At 44.1% G+C, this 17,063-nt stretch overlaps 1 protein-coding gene across 2 annotated transcripts; it reads right to left on the bottom strand.

The window, feature by feature from the left end:
- Positions 1 to 2,284: 2,284 nt before the first annotated feature.
- Positions 2,285 to 17,043, bottom strand: c8g (complement component 8, gamma polypeptide). Of its 2 annotated transcripts, XM_080751604.1 has the most exons (7): positions 16,742 to 17,042; positions 12,497 to 12,642; positions 8,450 to 8,520; positions 6,966 to 7,073; positions 5,790 to 5,894; positions 5,471 to 5,506; positions 2,285 to 2,576 (listed from the first exon to the last, which is right to left on the bottom strand). In XM_080751604.1, exons 1-7 carry the CDS (start codon positions 16,910 to 16,912, stop codon positions 2,557 to 2,559), a joined length of 657 nt encoding a protein of 218 aa, XP_080607730.1. In that variant the 5' UTR covers positions 16,913 to 17,042; the 3' UTR covers positions 2,285 to 2,556. The 2 variants fall into 2 exon arrangements, with proteins under 2 accessions (XP_080607730.1, XP_080607731.1); XM_080751605.1 differs by lacking the exon at positions 6,966 to 7,073 and having other exon boundaries at positions 16,742 to 17,043.
- Positions 17,044 to 17,063: the final 20 nt, after the last annotated feature.

Here is a 17,063-nt window from a genome sequence, read left to right as displayed (position 1 = left end):
TACAGGTATATGACAGTAAGATCGTGGAAGATCAAGGAATGTTTTCCTTGGGGCCAACTTTCATCAGCTGTAACGGATTCTCCTAGGGAAACTGAATTTCAGTCTTTGTGAGATGTGTTACTAGACACCTTTACAAACACATTGGTGAAGAAATGTTTTTGTAAGGAATTTATTCCAGGATATGACTCTATTTCTGAAGATATTCCCTTCTTAGAAGGAAGGCAAGAAAGGAGAGGTGGGATGACCTCCACCACACATGTAGACACCTGACGACACAAACAAAAAGTTCTACAATACAAATGATGTTCACCCCCAGAATGACTTTTTTTCTATTGATTAGTCAGGAGACAAGCATCGACTTGCAAGCAGCTGGTTACATAACTCTCTCACACACACACACACACACACACACACACACACACACACACGCGCACAAACACACACGCACACATGCACACACATTCGCGCGCACACCCACACTCACACACAGACGCACACACACACACGCGCTTGTGCGCGCACATGCAGGCAGGCATAGGCACGTGAAGACCAGGCCGGGGTTTTGTAAAGCTGCGTTTGGTAACCATAGTTTTGTAATCCAACTCCACAACCTCTCATGGAGGACCAAACATCTGGTCTGTGTTATCCTCCCACCCCCAGCCCCCCCCCCCGCTGCTCACACACACATTGGGTGCGAGAGAAAAGGCACGTGCATGCAAACCACAAACCACTTAATGATACTCCCGCACCCACACGCACGCACTTACGCGCACGCACACACACACACACACACGCACACACACCAATAACCCGCATCCAAAGTTAACCACAATTTTGGAAAAGAAAAGAAAATTGTTACATAAAAATGCAAAGTGTTTGCATTGCAACACTTTTCCACCGGCAAAGAACCCGTTCGGGTTCTTTCTTCCGCCTAACTTTCTTGGAACCTTGGTTCGTTGTGAACCGGCCCCCCGAACCAACTTTTATGAACCTTGGTTCGTTGTGAACCGGCCCCGAAACCAACTTTTATGAACCTTGGTTCGTTGTGAACCGGCCCCGAACCAACTTTTATGAACCTTGGTTCGTTGTGAACCGGCCCTGAACCAACTTTTATGCGGTTCGGAAACAACTGGGTTCTCAGTGTAAAAGCTCTCCTCTGGGGTTCATCCCATAGGCGGGAGAAAGAACCTGTACCGGTTCTTTGCCGTTGGAAAAGGCCCCTTTGTGAGCTTGTAGATCAGCTATTTTCATTATTTTGCTAATTGTATTCAGGGGCTTCACAAGGGGTAGGAAAGTGGGACTGAGTTACCAGGGCCCAAGGTGGAGGGGCCCTAGTAACTTTAGCTATTGAAAAATGGCAGATATACAAACTCACTGCGAGCTTGTAGATCTGCTATTTTTGAAAAGTCGTGAAAATGTGTGCAAATCTTTGAATATGTATTTTTTAAGCGAACATTTGTAACTCAAATTTTGCTTCCGGGGGGGTCCCTGGAACTAAATATTTTGAAATGGGGGTCCGTGGCAAAATTCATATCATTTTGGGGGTCCTTCACATGAAAAGGTTTGAGCATCACTGACATGGAAACATATAGGTTTCTTGCACACATTTTCACAATTTTTCAAAAATAGCAGATCTACAAGCTTGCAGCGCGCGCGGCACTCGGTGCCGCGCTGTGAGCTTGTATATCTGCTATTTTTCAATAGTTAACATTCATGGGGGGGACCGCAGTGAATCCTTGTACCCAGGGCCCGGAATTTGGTGTGATGCCCCTGATTGTATTCACACATTGAGGGTAACACAGAGCCACAAGCTGTTTGACTTCCATCATAAGGGTCACAAAAAATGCTAAAATAAATGTTTGTTGCAGCATGTTTTTTTTTACACCAAATTAGGCATGCAGTGTGAATATGGCCAATTGCGTGTGCATGCTGCAGCTGCACATACCATCTGGACTCGCTCAGGCAAAACCGATGTACGGTAGGAGGCAGGCCATTTTTTCAAGTTATTTAGCAGGTGATTGGATGGGGCCGTCTGTCTATCACAGTCTGGGAGTGCCAACTCCAACCACTCATATTGACCTGTCTGCATGACGAATAACTTAGCCGGCAGAAAAAGTAAACAACGGAAGGACTACACTTGGTTTTCACATTAGCATCTAAAAAGACAAAGATATTATGGAGGTCGGAGATTTTTGCTGTTTTTTCTCATGCGTTATAACCATGCCATAATGAATAGTGAACACAACAACAACAAACAGGTGATTATCGATGACTTCACACTCAATTCAATTCAAAAGAGCTTTATTGGCATGAGAAAACAGGCCAAGCCAAACCCATAAAGCAATAGAGCCCGCCTGTAGCTGCCGCTGATTGGTTTCGGACAGGGACTTTACGGTGATATCAACTCTCCTTGACGGTCCCAGAGTCAGGTTAACCTTTATCTTATTCCAACAACAACAATTATCTTTTAGTTTAAAAGTGTGCGAGAGACGTGAGAGACATCGTTGCATAGAGATTCCCTGCAGATCGTATAGTAGTCTATATATATATGTATATTCAGCATGTAGGTACACAATCTGAGAAAAGAAAGAAAGAAAGAAAGAAAGAAAGAAAGAAAGAAAGACACAAAATTATGTTTTATTATGTATTATTATTGTAGGCCTATTATAAGAGACTAGAAGCTCGGCCGCCCGAACTCGGGAACAATGTAAATAGGGAATGAATGCCCCGCCCTTTAATGCAAACCCCATTATACCTGTTGTCATAGGATCTGTTTTGACCATCTGTTTGCGTGTGTCCATTTATGCCCATATATGGAGATATCTGTCTGTCTACGTCCATTTCATGCCCATATATGGAGATCTCTGTAGGACCCGTTTTGACCATCTGTTTGCCTGTGTCCATTTATGCCCATATATGGAGTTATCTGTCTGTCTGCGTCCCTTTTATGCCCATATATGGAGATCTCTGTAGGACCCGTATCGCCGACTGTGTTGCAGACACAGTGCCGGTTCCCCCCTAACGCAAACCCCATTATACCTGTTGTCATTGGAGTGTGGGGTCATGTGGCGTACGTGATGTCAGAGCCTTTTATGAAGTGATGTCACAATGAGTCAGCGCTTGCGCCGATTTCCTCCGGAACAGCCTGATGTCAACAATCAGCTCCGCATAAGGAGATTCCGAACGTTTCGCGCCGGTTTCGGAAAACCGCACGTCGGGTCGGGTCGAGGCCCGGCACTGCACTCCGCGCCGCGGCGGGTAACGCGCGTGACGAATCTGAAGCCGGTGGGACGAACGGTTCTCGAGATGCGCGGATTACATACAGACACACACGCAGACAGACAGAGATTTGTCGCATTTATAGATAGACTAGAAGCTGGGCCGCCCTTCGGGCGGCCCAGCGTCTAGTCGGCGACCTGGCCAACTCGGAACAACGTAAATAGGGAATGAATGCCCCGCCCTTTAATGCAAACCCCATTATACCTGTTGTCATAGGACCCGTTTTGACCATCTGTTTGCCTGTGTCCATTTATGCCCATATATGGAGATATCTGTTATCTGTCTGTCTGTCAGCGTCCATTTTATGTCCATATATGGAGATCACTGCAGATATAGTTCTGGGTCCATTTTATGCCCATATATGCCCATATATGGAGATATCTGTCTATTTGCGTCCATTTCACGCCCATATATGGAGATCTCTGAATCTGTCTGTCTGTGTCCCTTTATGCCCGTATATGGAGATCTTTGTGATTCTGCGTAAATTTTATGCCCATATATGCCATTTGCGTCCATTTTATGCCCATTTATGGAGATCTCTGTATCCGTCTGTCTGTGTGTCTGTCTGTGTCCCTTTATGCCGTATGAGATCTCTGAATCTGTCTGTCTGTGTCCCTTTATCCATTTTATGCCCATATATGGGGGCATTCATTTTATGCCCATATATGGAGAACGCGCGTGCCCGTGGGACGAACGGTTCTCATATGGGGGCATTCATTTTATGCCCATATATGGAGAACGCGCGTGCCCGTGGGACGAACGGTTCTCGAGATACGCGGATTACCTACATACATACACACTCACAGAGATTTTTTGTTGACTCATGTGGCGTACGTCTGCCCATATATGCCCATATATGGAGATATCTGTCTATTTGCGTCCATTTCACGCCCATATATGGAGATCTCTGAATCTGTCTGTCTGTGTCCCTTTATCCATTTTATGCCCATATATGGGGGCATTCATTTTATGCCCATATATGGAGAACGCGCGTGCCCGTGGGACGGAACGTGCGTGCCCGTGGGACGAACGGTTCTCGGAGATCTCTGAATCTGTCTGTCTGTGTCCCTTTATCCATTTTATGCCCATATATGGGGGCATTCATTTTATGCCCATATATGGAGAACGCGCGTGCCCGTGGGACGGAACGCGCGTGCCCGTGGGACGAACGGTTCTCATATGGGGGCATTCATTTGGAGAACGCGCGTGCCCGTGGGACGAACGGTTCTCGAGATACGTGGATTACCTACATACATACACACTCACAGAGATTTTTTGTTGACTCATGTGGCGTACGTGATGTCAGAGCCTTTTATGAAGTGATGTCACAATGAGTCAGAGCTTTCGCCGATTTCCTCAGAAACAGCCTGATGTCAACAATCAACCCCGCATAAGGAGATTCCGAACGTTTCGCGCCGGTTTGGGAAAACCGCGCGTCGGGTCGGGTCGAGACCCGGCACTGCACTCCGTGCCGTGGCCATATATGGGGGCATTCATTTTATGCCCATATATGGAGAACGCGCGTGCCCGTGGGACGGAACGCGCGTGCCCGTGGGACGAACGGTTCTCGGAGATCTCTGAATCTGTCTGTCTGTGTCCCTTTATCCATTTTATGCCCATATATGGGGGCATTCATTTTATGCCCATATATGGAGAACGCGCGTGCCCGTGGGACGGAACGCGCGTGCCCGTGGGACGAACGGTTCTCATATGGGGGCATTCATTTTATGCCCATATGGAGAACGCGCGTGCCCGTGGGACGAACGGTTCTCGAGATACGTGGATTACCTACATACATACACACTCACAGAGATTTTTTGTTGACTCATGTGGCGTACGTGATGTCAGAGCCTTTTATGAAGTGATGTCACAATGAGTCAGAGCTTTCGCCGATTTCCTCAGAAACAGCCTGATGTCAACAATCAACCCCGCATAAGGAGATTCCGAACGTTTCGCGCCGGTTTGGGAAAACGTCGGGTCGGGTCGAGACCCGGCACTGCACTCCGTGCCGCGGCGGGGAACGCGCGTGCCGAATCTGAAGCCGGTGGGACGAACGGTTCTCGAGATACGCGGATTACAAACACACACACACACACACACACGCAGAGACTTCTCGCATTTATAGATAGATTATAGGATCTTGATTTAATTGTTGAGTGCAGCACATCCCCAAAGCCAACGGTGTACTTACTGATGATGTGGTCCTCATCCACAGAATCACAGTAACCTAACAAACAAAGGAAAGAACTAACCTGTTATCTTTCATTTTTACTTCAAATGTGTGAAGAAGAGAGACTTGACCTCATTAATCCTGGTGTCCCTATATTTTAGGCACATTTTCCACATTACTTTAAAACAGGGGTCTTCAACGGGGGGTCAAAGGTAACCGTTTTGGACATAATGGAGAAAAAGTTGACTATAGCTCCTTTAAACAACAAAATGATGTGTTGTGTGGTGTTGCATCTGTATGGCATACTGTATGATGTGTCGTATGCACTGTATGAACATACTAGTTGTTGGAAAGGTGACGAGGTAGGCCAGGGACATTCCTTTCTTCTCAGCAGACATCTCATACTTCTCCAAGATGGGTTCTGGTGGGGTGTCCACCGATCTCTCTGCAAACAGGGAACCAAACGAGTACATGTGATGAAGCTATTCACCATTTATATTTTCCTCACATTTTTCTTTTTTAAAGACGGGGTGCCATGATGTTCCCCCCCCCCTAAAACATGATCATCAGGTATTATGATTATACTAGGAGAAAGAATTTTTCCATAAAAGTGTACAGAAAGAGTTAAAATTAGGTTTTTATGTGGCCACACCCACCAGTTAATTAAGTATGCCTGGTTGTCAGGTGGGTGGTGGCCCAGCTGAGGTTAGCCACACCCACAATGTTGGGTGAATGGTAAAAGGGGAGGGAATGAGTTAATGATGTCATTTAATCTGTGTTTTTGACTGGGCCTTTTGAGGCCCAGTCTTTCAGCTTTCAGGAAGTAAACACAAATACACAGGGAAGACAAATCTGCACATTATAACCACACCTGTGGGTCTATTAGAGTAATGTCTGTAAAAGTAATGTTTTGGCAGAGCAAAACATGTGCGCATATTTCACAGTTGACTTTCCAATTGATGCCTTATGGGCATAAAAATGTGGTTACAGCTAAACATACATGTCATGTTACCACCCACTGTCCCCAGCCATGTCATACCAAAGATTATACAACAGGTAGTCAGGCTCTCAATGGAAAACAGGCTCTCCAACCGTGCATATAACGAGCACTACTGCACCGTCTCTAATCAAGTAAAGAAATCAGCTGCGTTGGTCACGAAAGACAGCAAGCGCTCCTCTCTCCCCACTCTATGCTAGGCGGCTGGCTAGCGGTTTTCATGTGACGTTCAGGGACACAGTAGCTAAATGTGGCATTAAAAAATTACAAATTCCTATCGAATATCTTAATTACAATGAAATAAAGTTTTTTTTTTTTAAGGTCAACAGTTGTATAATCGCAATATTACACTCGAGGGTCTGCATTAACGCGGTTATCCTGCACTCCAGCCCTTCCTACGGAACTCGCCTGCCGGCTCGTTCCTGCGAAAAGGCTGTCGTGCAGGATAACCGCGTTAATGCACACCCTCTCGTGTAATATTGCTTAAGTGGAAGAACGGCACGGATTTGAAGAACTTACGGTAGAACTTGACGGTGACCTGGCCCCGTTTCTGATAGTAGATGATAGCATAGGAGGAGTAGTCTGTGTCTCCAATCACTACATCAGTGTCCAGCTCTGGGCGCAGGCCTGGAAGTAAGCAATAAGCATTACGTGCGCATCCCGCATCAAAAACTCATTCAAGTCGCCCAGAGACTCATTCATGTCATGGTCCTGGGGTCCCGGGGATGCGCCTCCATTGGAGTCCATGTTAAAATTATTTACCGGGTCGCGGTAAAAGAAAAACATTTTAAAATTCCACAGACACCACCATTGTTCATGGGTGAAAGCATCCTACTTTACCCTACGTTAACACAAATAAAATCCACGTAGAAAGTCTTAAACAGGCGATAGAAACGTCAATGTTTTGATTCCACCGACGTCCGACGCCATTTTGCGTGCCCGAATTCATTAGGGGCACATGTTTTAGTAGTTTTAGTAGTTCTAAGTTCAAACATTAGCGAAATTGTAAAATAAATATAAGAAATAGGCAAACATTTTGAAAATAGCTGATCTACAAGCTCACAGCGCTCAAAAACATTGTATTGAGGACTCATAAATCTTTTCTGGGACCCATTTGAATGACCACCTGTGGGTCCCGGGACCCATTACATTGAAAACCTAGTAACATCACTGCATTATTGTGTGGAGTTTGCATGTTCTCCCCGTGTCTCCTAGGGTTGATACCCTCACAAAAACATGCAGTAATCCTGGTCTCAATAATGCCTCCCCCTGGCCAGCCGGGGCGCCTGATGGAGGGGAAAGGAACTGGTTGGAATAACGTGTTCCTTCCACGCGCTACGTCCATCCCGGGGAAATCCCCCCCTGTCAGGTGAAAAGAAACAACTTGGACTACCCATGCATTGAAGGAAGCATGAGGTTTGTCCGTTGTCTCCCCAGGCGCAGCAGAGGGAGAGCAGAGCCCAGGATTGCATAGGCAATTGGCACTGGGTGAAAAAATGGGTTACAAAATCGTGGGATAAAGATTATAGAAAAAAAATCACACTCGTGTGAACTGAGCGGTGGAGGCTGCGTGTGTGTGTGTATGTGTGCGTGCGTGCGTGCGTGCATGCGCGTGTGTGTGTATGTGTGTGTTTGTGTGTGTGTGTGTGTGTGTGTGTGTGTGAATGTGAGTCTGAACAACAGCGCCCCTCCCTTAACATGTGTGGTCAGAAAAGGTACTGCAGGCTACATAGAGACACGGACGGACAGACGCATGCATGCATACCCACACACACGGCCACGTATAGGAGACGGTGTGACCACCGCTCAAAAAAAGCATACCATTAAAATCAATTCAAAGGAGCCTTTTTGGCACGAGAAAACATTTGTTTACGTTGCGTGCGTGCGTGCATGCGGCGTGTGTGTGTGTGTGTGTGTGTGTGTGTGTGTGTGTGTGTGTGTGTGTGTGTGTGTGTGTGTGTGTGTGTGTGTGTGTGTGTTGCCGTGTGCACCAGAAGACTGACCTTTGATCTTTAGGCGACCTGGTGTGTTGGTTTGACTGTAGGCTTGTTTTATCTCCCAACATTGGTGATTACTGGAGGAGAGGAGAGGAGAGGAGAGGAGGTACATTTTATTTATATAGCACAGAGAGATCTCACAAAGTGCTTTCCATACAATAAGATTCAAAACAAAACAAGGTATTACATTTCCACATGAGGCTGCAGCTCTCAAAAAGACTTGTGGAAGGGCATTCCAGAGTTTGGGAGCTACAGCCATGGGGAACATATAATAACAAAACGTTATTAGCAGACCTTTAGAGCCCTGCTGGGCACATAACGTGGAAGCAGGTCAGTTAAACCCCAGGGACTGACCATTCAATGCTCTGTAAGTGAGCTCCAGGACCTTGAACTGGACCCTGAAATGAACAGGAGAAGGCCTGAGCAAAGAGGCCAGGACTGGAGTGAGCAGCTGAAAGTGAGTCATAAAACAAAGCGTTCCCTCCTGCCTGGCAGCGTTCTGTGGTTCAGCGTTGAATAACACATGGGAGTGTTTGCAGAGAAAGAGGTATTGGGGGGTTTTCACTATGTGGTCACACAGACCCAACGGAGCAGAGAAACAGGCGGCAATGTTTTTACTTTAACACACAAAAATAAAAAATCCTGCACAATTTTCACAACCTTATACTTCATGTACCCATCACTTGCCCTGATTTGGCGCGACTTCACACTCCCTTTTCTGCATTACACTCTGATTTTCCTTCTTTACACTGTGATGTCAATTATTACTAGGGTTGGGTACCGAAATCGATACTTTTAATGGTATCGAACGCATGATGTCGATACTATTGAGTATCGGTTCACGTAACGATACCTCATTTCGATACTTTTGAATAATAATAATACAACTTAACCATAACCTAGCTGTAAAATATATTCTATTGCAGACAAACACTCACTTATGTACAAAAGCAGCCATATCAACAGTAATAGTAGTCCCATCAACAAGACTAAAGTAAGCCATGACGGCCTTTATAACCTATTGTGGTGTGTAAAATATCCTATAGAAAAAGGTAAATAATGATAATAATAATGATTATAAATAAAAAGTATCAAAAATGGTATCGAAAAAGGTATCGTATCTATTCCCAGGTATCGAAAAAGGTATCGAATCGATTCAAAGGTGAACAATACCCATCCCTAATTATTACACATCACCCTGTTGTCTAAACTATACACACAATGTTCAGTTGTTGCACAACTGAACGTGGAGACAGGAACCGGAGGCAGAGATGGGCACAGAATACAAAAAAGTATTTGAAATACAAAGATGCAAATACTAGGAGTCACCAGGATAGCATCTTGGTGACAGTATCCTGGTCAGTATTAGACCAAGTACCGACCAAGCATTTAGATTTTTTATTTTATTTTTTTGCCCATCTCTGACCGGAGGCATGATGCCTAAATCTACTTTAAATCATATACCTAAATAAATAAAAAATTGGATGCATATTTGTGTGCTGTTATATGTTTGACTATGAAAAAAGTAGGCCTACACTGAGTCATTTTACAAAAGGTGAGATAGCTTATTCTCCAGAGCCTTTGTCATTCATTATGGTGTGATCCATTTTGACGCTTGTGTTTTCAATTTTGCACTTCAATGTGCTGTAAATGCTTGGTAGTGTGCAGCAAATGCGTGTACTCAATGAATGGTATGTGTCATTTGAAAATATGGCTGTGTGTTTCAAATGAAAAAACGAGTTCCATTTTGTGAACGCAGTTAAGAGATTTGACATTAAAGAGTCATCTTGCCAAGGGAGTGCCAGGTTTAGCGTTTTGTGTGTACGGTTTTCAGTTTTGAGTGTGCAGTTTTAAGAAAGCCGTTATTGTTCTGAGAAACGTGTGTTAACAATCGCGAAAAACTGTACGGTAGGCCTGAGGTAAGATCAGCGGTGCTGAAGCTGACCCACGTGACGTCACAGGGGGGTCAAAAAGGGGGGACAAATACAGATGACATGATACCATGGGAAAACCCTTATTGCCACGTATTGGAGCTGAGAACTGCTCAAAAAGAAAAGAAGAAAAAAACAAGGGGGCACGGTGGCGCAGTGGTTTGCGCTTCGCCTCACAGCTAGAAGGTCCTGGATTCGATTCCCCCCGGGGGACGCTGTGGGCGCTGGGGGCGTGTTCCTCCCTCCGCGTCATCAGCGCCCACACCCTAGGTGGGGTCGGCGATAGGGCCTTTCTGTGTGGAGTTTGCATGTTCTCCCTGTATCTCCTAGGGTAGATGCCCTCACAAAATTTCTATACTACCTCCCGCTAGCTAGCCAGGTGCTTCCCAATTCCCCTGGCGCAGCAGGGGGAGAGTGGAAACCAGAATTACAGGTTAGGACAGGTAGTTGGCACTGGGTGAGAAAATGGGTTGCAAAAACCGTGGGATAAAAATATATTAAAAAAAATAAGATCTTTTGGGTCTCTGGAGCTAAATAGTTGGGGAAACAGTCAGTGGTGTATATTTACTGTGTACATGGGTGTGTGATACTCACTGGTCACTGGTGTATATTTACTGTGTACATGGGTGGGTGATACTCACTGGTCAGTGATGTATATTTACTGTGTACATGGGTGTGTGATACTCACTGGTCAGTGGTGTATATTTACTGTGTACATGGGTGGGTGATACTCACTGGTCACTGGTGTATATTTACTGTGTACATGGGTGGGTGATACTCACTGGTCAGTGATGTATATTTACTGTGTACATGGGTGTGTGATACTCACTGGTCAGTGGTGTATATTTACTGTGTACATGGGTGGGTGATACTCACTGGTCAGTGATGTATATTTACTGTGTACATGGGTGGGTGATACTCACTGGTCAGTGATGTATATTTACTGTGTACATGGGTGGGTGATACTCACTGGTCAGTGGTGTATATTTACTGTGTACATGGGTGGGTGATACTCACTGGTCAGTGGTGTATATTTACTGTGTACATGGGTGGGTGATACTCACTGGTCAGTGATGTATATTTACTGTGTACATGGGTGGGTGATACTCACTGGTCAGTGGTGTATATTTACTGTGTACATGGGTGTGTGATACTCACTGGTCAGTGGTGTATATTTACTGTGTACATGGGTGGGTGATACTCACTGGTCAGTGGTGTATATTTACTGTGTACATGGGTGTGTGATACTCACTGGTCACTGGTGTATATTTACTGTGTACATGGGTGGGTGATACTCACTGGTCACTGGTGTATATTTACTGTGTACATGGGTGGGTGATACTCACTGGTCACTGGTGTATATTTACTGTGTACATGGGTGGGTGATACTCACTGGTCAGTGGTGTATATTTACTGTGTACATGGGTGGGTGATACTCACTGGTCAGTGGTGTATATTTACTGTGTACATGGGTGTGTGATACTCACTGGTCAGTGGTGTATATTTACTGTGTACATGGGTGGGTGATACTCACTGGTGTATATTTACTGTGTACATGGGTGTGTGATACTCACTGGTCAGTGGTGTATATTTACTGTGTACATGGGTGGGTGATACTCACTGGTCAGTGGTGTATATTTACTGTGTACATGGGTGGGTGATACTCACTGGTCACTGGTGTATATTTACTGTGTACAACATGGGTGGGTGATACTCACTGGTCACTGGTGTATATTTACTGTGTACATGGGTGGGTGATACTCACTGGTGTATATTTACTGTGTACAACATGGGTGGGTGATACTCACTGGTGTATATTTACTGTATATTTACTGTATATTTACTGTGTACATGGGTGGGTGATACTCACTGGTGTATATTTACTGTGTACATGGGTGGGTGATACTCACTGGTGTATATATTTACTGTGTACATGGGTGGGTGATACTCACCGGTGTATATTTACTGTGTACATGGGTGGGTGATACTCACTGGTGTATATTTACTGTGTACATGGGTGGGTGATACTCACTGGTCACTGGTGTATATTTACTGTGTACATGGGTGGGTGATACTCACTGGTGTATATTTACTCTGTACAACATGGGTGGGTGATACTCACTGGCGTGTCCTGGTGCTGACTGTCATGGGCTCAGTGGAGTGGAGGGGAGGGCTGATGGTGATGACCGTGGGCTCCACCCTGGAGCCATGCTCCCTCAGGTGGGAACACTTAGAAGCTGCGATGTGCAGGTACCACGTCCCTCCCATCTACAGTACAGAGACAGAGAGAGAGGTGTGTGTGTTTAGTTTTATATAGTTATGCCTTTAGTTTTAGTTAACTATAATAACCTTGGCACTTACTGATCAATATCATATGATCGAGAATGACTAGCGATCAATAACTTATCTAGCTTAAAGAGGCGGTGCCATAGTTTTGTACTTTTTCTGGTTTTCATGTGTCTAGGAGGTTGACAGTACTTCATTAGACCCCCTGGTGTGGTTGTTATGAGCAATTATGTATTGCCTTTCTATTTGGGTTTTAGCTGTAGGCTGCCACCTTGTGGGGTCAAACGTGCCGGTCCAAAACACACATACTTATTACATCACAGAATCAACCCCTCCCCTAATTACCATTCACCCAACATACGTGGGTGTGGCTAACTTCAGCTGGGTCACCACCCACCATTACAACCACGCATACCAATGAACTGGTGGGTGTGGCCACATAAAAACATAATTTTAACTCTTTCTGTACACTTTTTTGGAAAACATCTTCCTCCTAGTATAATCACAATACCTGATAATCATGTTTTAGAGGGGGGGGGGGATCATGGCACCATCTCTTTAAATGTGGCTTCCAGTAATGTGTTTGTTACAGTGCTGTGGTTGTTGCGATATTCTGGCAAAATCAATGTAGTCAGACTCAAACTCTGCAGCTGAACAAAGGTCAAAAAGGTCACCATGAGGCATTTGTTCTCACTGTTGCAACACTATGTAGGTTATTCTAATACTGTCTGGTCGCCTGAAATATGTTCTTTGCCTAGCAGTATACTTTGTTTTTGTTTCTTTGTTGTTGTAATTGTTGTATTTATTTTATTTTATTTTTGCCACTTTTAAACTGGCATCTCTATTTTGGGCACGCAATTAGGCATAATAATTCAGTTTCAGAAAATTGCCAAAATAGACGATCTACACGATCACACACCTAACATCTCATGCATTGCGAGTTTGTAGACACCTTTTAACCCATAAATGTTCCCCATCTGTGTCTAACCCTAACCCTGTGTCAAACTGCAGCCGAGAGTTTGATGGAATGCATTGCAGTCTTTTCTTCAAATTATCACTATGTCTGAACGATTGAGACCTTTATAAAATACTGATACATGATCCATGAAAATAAAATAAGACATATCACACGTAGTTTTCTGCTGTGTTTCTTTTGGATGTGCACACTGTATAATTTCATAGAGGCATCTAAAGAGCACAGAGTAAATGTATGAACGTTCCAAAGTATCATGAGGTCGTGCATCATTGCCAGTCTGCACCAAATCTCACGATCAAAATACCCAGCCAGAAATTATACCTACATGCCGTTGTTTAGATGCCTCAATAAAATGTGCAAATCCAAAAACCAGTGATCACAAAACAACCTACCTATCATATGTCTTCTTTTATAATCCTGAACCGATTATATGATTAAAGGTCGCAATCGATCGTTCAGAAATAGTGTTTGTTCATAAGCTGGTCCAGCCGACTATCATTCCCTGCGATGTATTTCATTGAACTTCTGGTTGGAGTTTGCCACCCATGAGGGTCATCATGGCGCAGGCCTGGCGTCCAGGCTGTCCCTTCCTTAAATGTATCTTCCTTGTGTCCAGGGGCGTCACAAGGGGGGGAAAGTGGGACTGAGTTACTGGGGCCCAAGGTGGAGGGGCCCTAATAACTTTATCTATTGAAAAATAGCAGATATACAAGCTCACAGCGCGGCACCGAGTGCCGCGCTGCGAGCTTGTAGATCTGCTATTTTTGAAAAGTTGTGAAAATGTGTGAAAATCTTTGAACATATGTATTTTTTAAGCGAACATTTCTAACTCAAATTTTGCTTCTGGGTGGTCCCTGGAACTAAATATTTTGAGATCGGGGTCCGAGGGCCAAAAATACATATCATCTTGGGGGTCCTTGACTTAGGTTTCTTGCACACATTTTCACGATTTTTCAAAAAATAGCAGATATACAAGCTCGCAGCGCGGCACTCGGTGCCGCGCGGTGAGCTTGTATATCTGCTATTTTTCAATAGTTAAACATTCATGGGGGGCCCGCAGTGAATCCTTGTACCCAGGGCCCAGCATTTGGTGTGACGCCCCTGCTTGTATCAACTGAAATATGCTTGATTAGCAAGTGATGACAACTGTGTTCTGATCAGCCTGGGCTATAAAGAGGGAAGCTCACCTCAGCAGAGTAGAGAGAGTCTCTCCTCTGTCTGTCAGGGATCTTGAAGTTTGTCAGTGAGCTACTTTGGTGAATTCAAGACGTGTGTTAAATACTCCAGTTTGGGAAGACAAGGCGTTTATTTACGCTTGAGCGCATTCATTCCCCAAAGTCTTTCTATCAAGGGATTTGTACAAAGTTGGGGACAACTTAGTTAAAATCAATAAAAAAAAACAGTACTAACAAACAAAAAGCACCTCTGACTTCTCTCATCGTTTTGATGTTGTCCAGCTTTCACAATACTTTTAGATGACCCCTGTGCTGGTGCAGGACCACTACTGGAGTTTGATAACCGGTATTATTGCCTGGAAGCAAGGTTATAATAGTTTTGGATTTTTCCAAATAGTTTTTATTTTTATTAGTTTTGAGGTTTTGTTTTCAATTACAGTTTAGTTTTAATTCGTTTTTAATGTGAGGTTGCTAGTTTCGTTTTTTTTTTTTTTTTAATGCTTAGTTTTAGTTTAGGTTGTATTAGTTTTAGTGTTAGTTTTAGTCTTTTACGTAATATGGGGTATTTGTCAGGGGTGAGATTAAAAAAGCTCCAGAAAAGGTATTGACTAATAAAGAAAATCAACAAGACATCATATTGTTGAGAGTGGCAGGAATGTTGAGACATACAACTTCTCTCTTTGACCTCACCAACTGGTGTTTTTTATTTTTTATTTCCACAAAAGACAAAAGACGAAAACTAAGGAGATTTTCTCTATAATTTTAGTTTATATTAGTTAGTTTTTTTAAAAAGCTTATTTTTTATTTCAGTTAACTAAATGTTTTTCCATTCTAGTTTTCGTTTTTTAGTTAGTTTTCGTTTACTATAATAACCGTGTCTGGAAGTCAAATGGAAACAACTCGCCTTGCCAAACACATTCTCTGTTGCAGCTCAACAGTAGACCCTACCAAATCCCGGGATAGAACATGAAAGTTACAGATTTTTGCATGATTGCCATTTTGAACATGCCGTCTTTCAGGTTTCCCTGCCAGAAGTCTCCATAGACATCCATGTAATTTATAGTGCACAGATCATGCACGCCCATGCACAGATCATGTGCATGTTTGTGCAGGCTGTTCACAGCTTTCAAACAAAAAAAATCAGATTGGAAATCCGTTCAGGCATTCTTGAGATGGCAGCCATTATGTTTTACATGTTATGTCAGGGGTCTTCAACGTTTTCGGGCCAAGGAGCCTTAGTTGAGAGAGAGATGAAGCGGGGACCCCCACAACCCATATAGTTTCATCATTTGACGGCACAATCATCAGTGTATTTTGGATTAATGTCGAGTTGTGTTTTCAAATATTTAACCACTTGAACCGTCAATACTTAATAAACTTGACCTTTCACTCTGTACTTAGTCTGCTCTTTTTCCCCTCTACCCCAAAGCTCTTTGCCGAAAATAGCCGATCTACAAGCTGCGAGGCGTTGTGAGCTTGTAGATTTGCTATTTTCTGCGAAAGTTCTCTGAATATGGACGCTAGGGTTCAAGTGGTTAATATAAAAAAGGAGAAAAAAAAAAAGCTTCTATCACACAAAGATTTGGAGGACCCCCTGTGGTAACTCTGAGGACCCCCTGGGGGTCCTGGACCCCTTGTTGAAGACCCCTGTGTTATGTAAACAAAGATGGCTGCCCTGTATGAAAGATGGGGTTGTATGGGGGTGGAACATGCAAAATCGCGATTGAAATCATATTTACTAGATTTAATGGGGTCCAAAAATATATTATATATATATATTTTTTTTTTTTCTTTCAAACTTGTCATACTCGTCATAGGCAGAGTGGACCCATTAATATAACTCGTCAAACTAGTCATAGGCAGTAGATGAGAGATAATACACTATAATGTTGTATTTCTTGAACTCTTGTCATTCTCTCTCATCGCTCACCTGTTGTAGGTCTATATTCTGTGCAGGTTGGGTATCGTCGAGCGGCTTCGTCTTTTTGGGGGGTGGTCTCTGGGGTTTCCTTCGACTCTTGGCCGCCCCGGCCTCTGCGTACCCCCAGAAACACACGCACATCAACACCATCATCAACAAGAGACACCGTGCTCCAGCCATGCTATAGCGCTGACCGAAAACCGCAGTGTTAAACACGCGTAATGTCCTGGTGAACGGAGACAACCGCTTTGCTGTACTTCACTATAGTGGTGTCTGTCACTTTGTTTGAAATATTCCCACTCAGTCTCTGACTCATGTTTTGCGTGTTTAG

Source organism: Nannobrachium achirus (assembly GCF_963921795.1).
Source record: "Nannobrachium achirus genome assembly, chromosome: 21".
Taxonomy (NCBI): Eukaryota; Metazoa; Chordata; class Actinopteri; order Myctophiformes; family Myctophidae; genus Nannobrachium; species Nannobrachium achirus.
The sequence above is the reverse complement of the archived record's forward strand: the minus strand, read 5'-3'. Positions and strand labels throughout refer to the sequence as shown.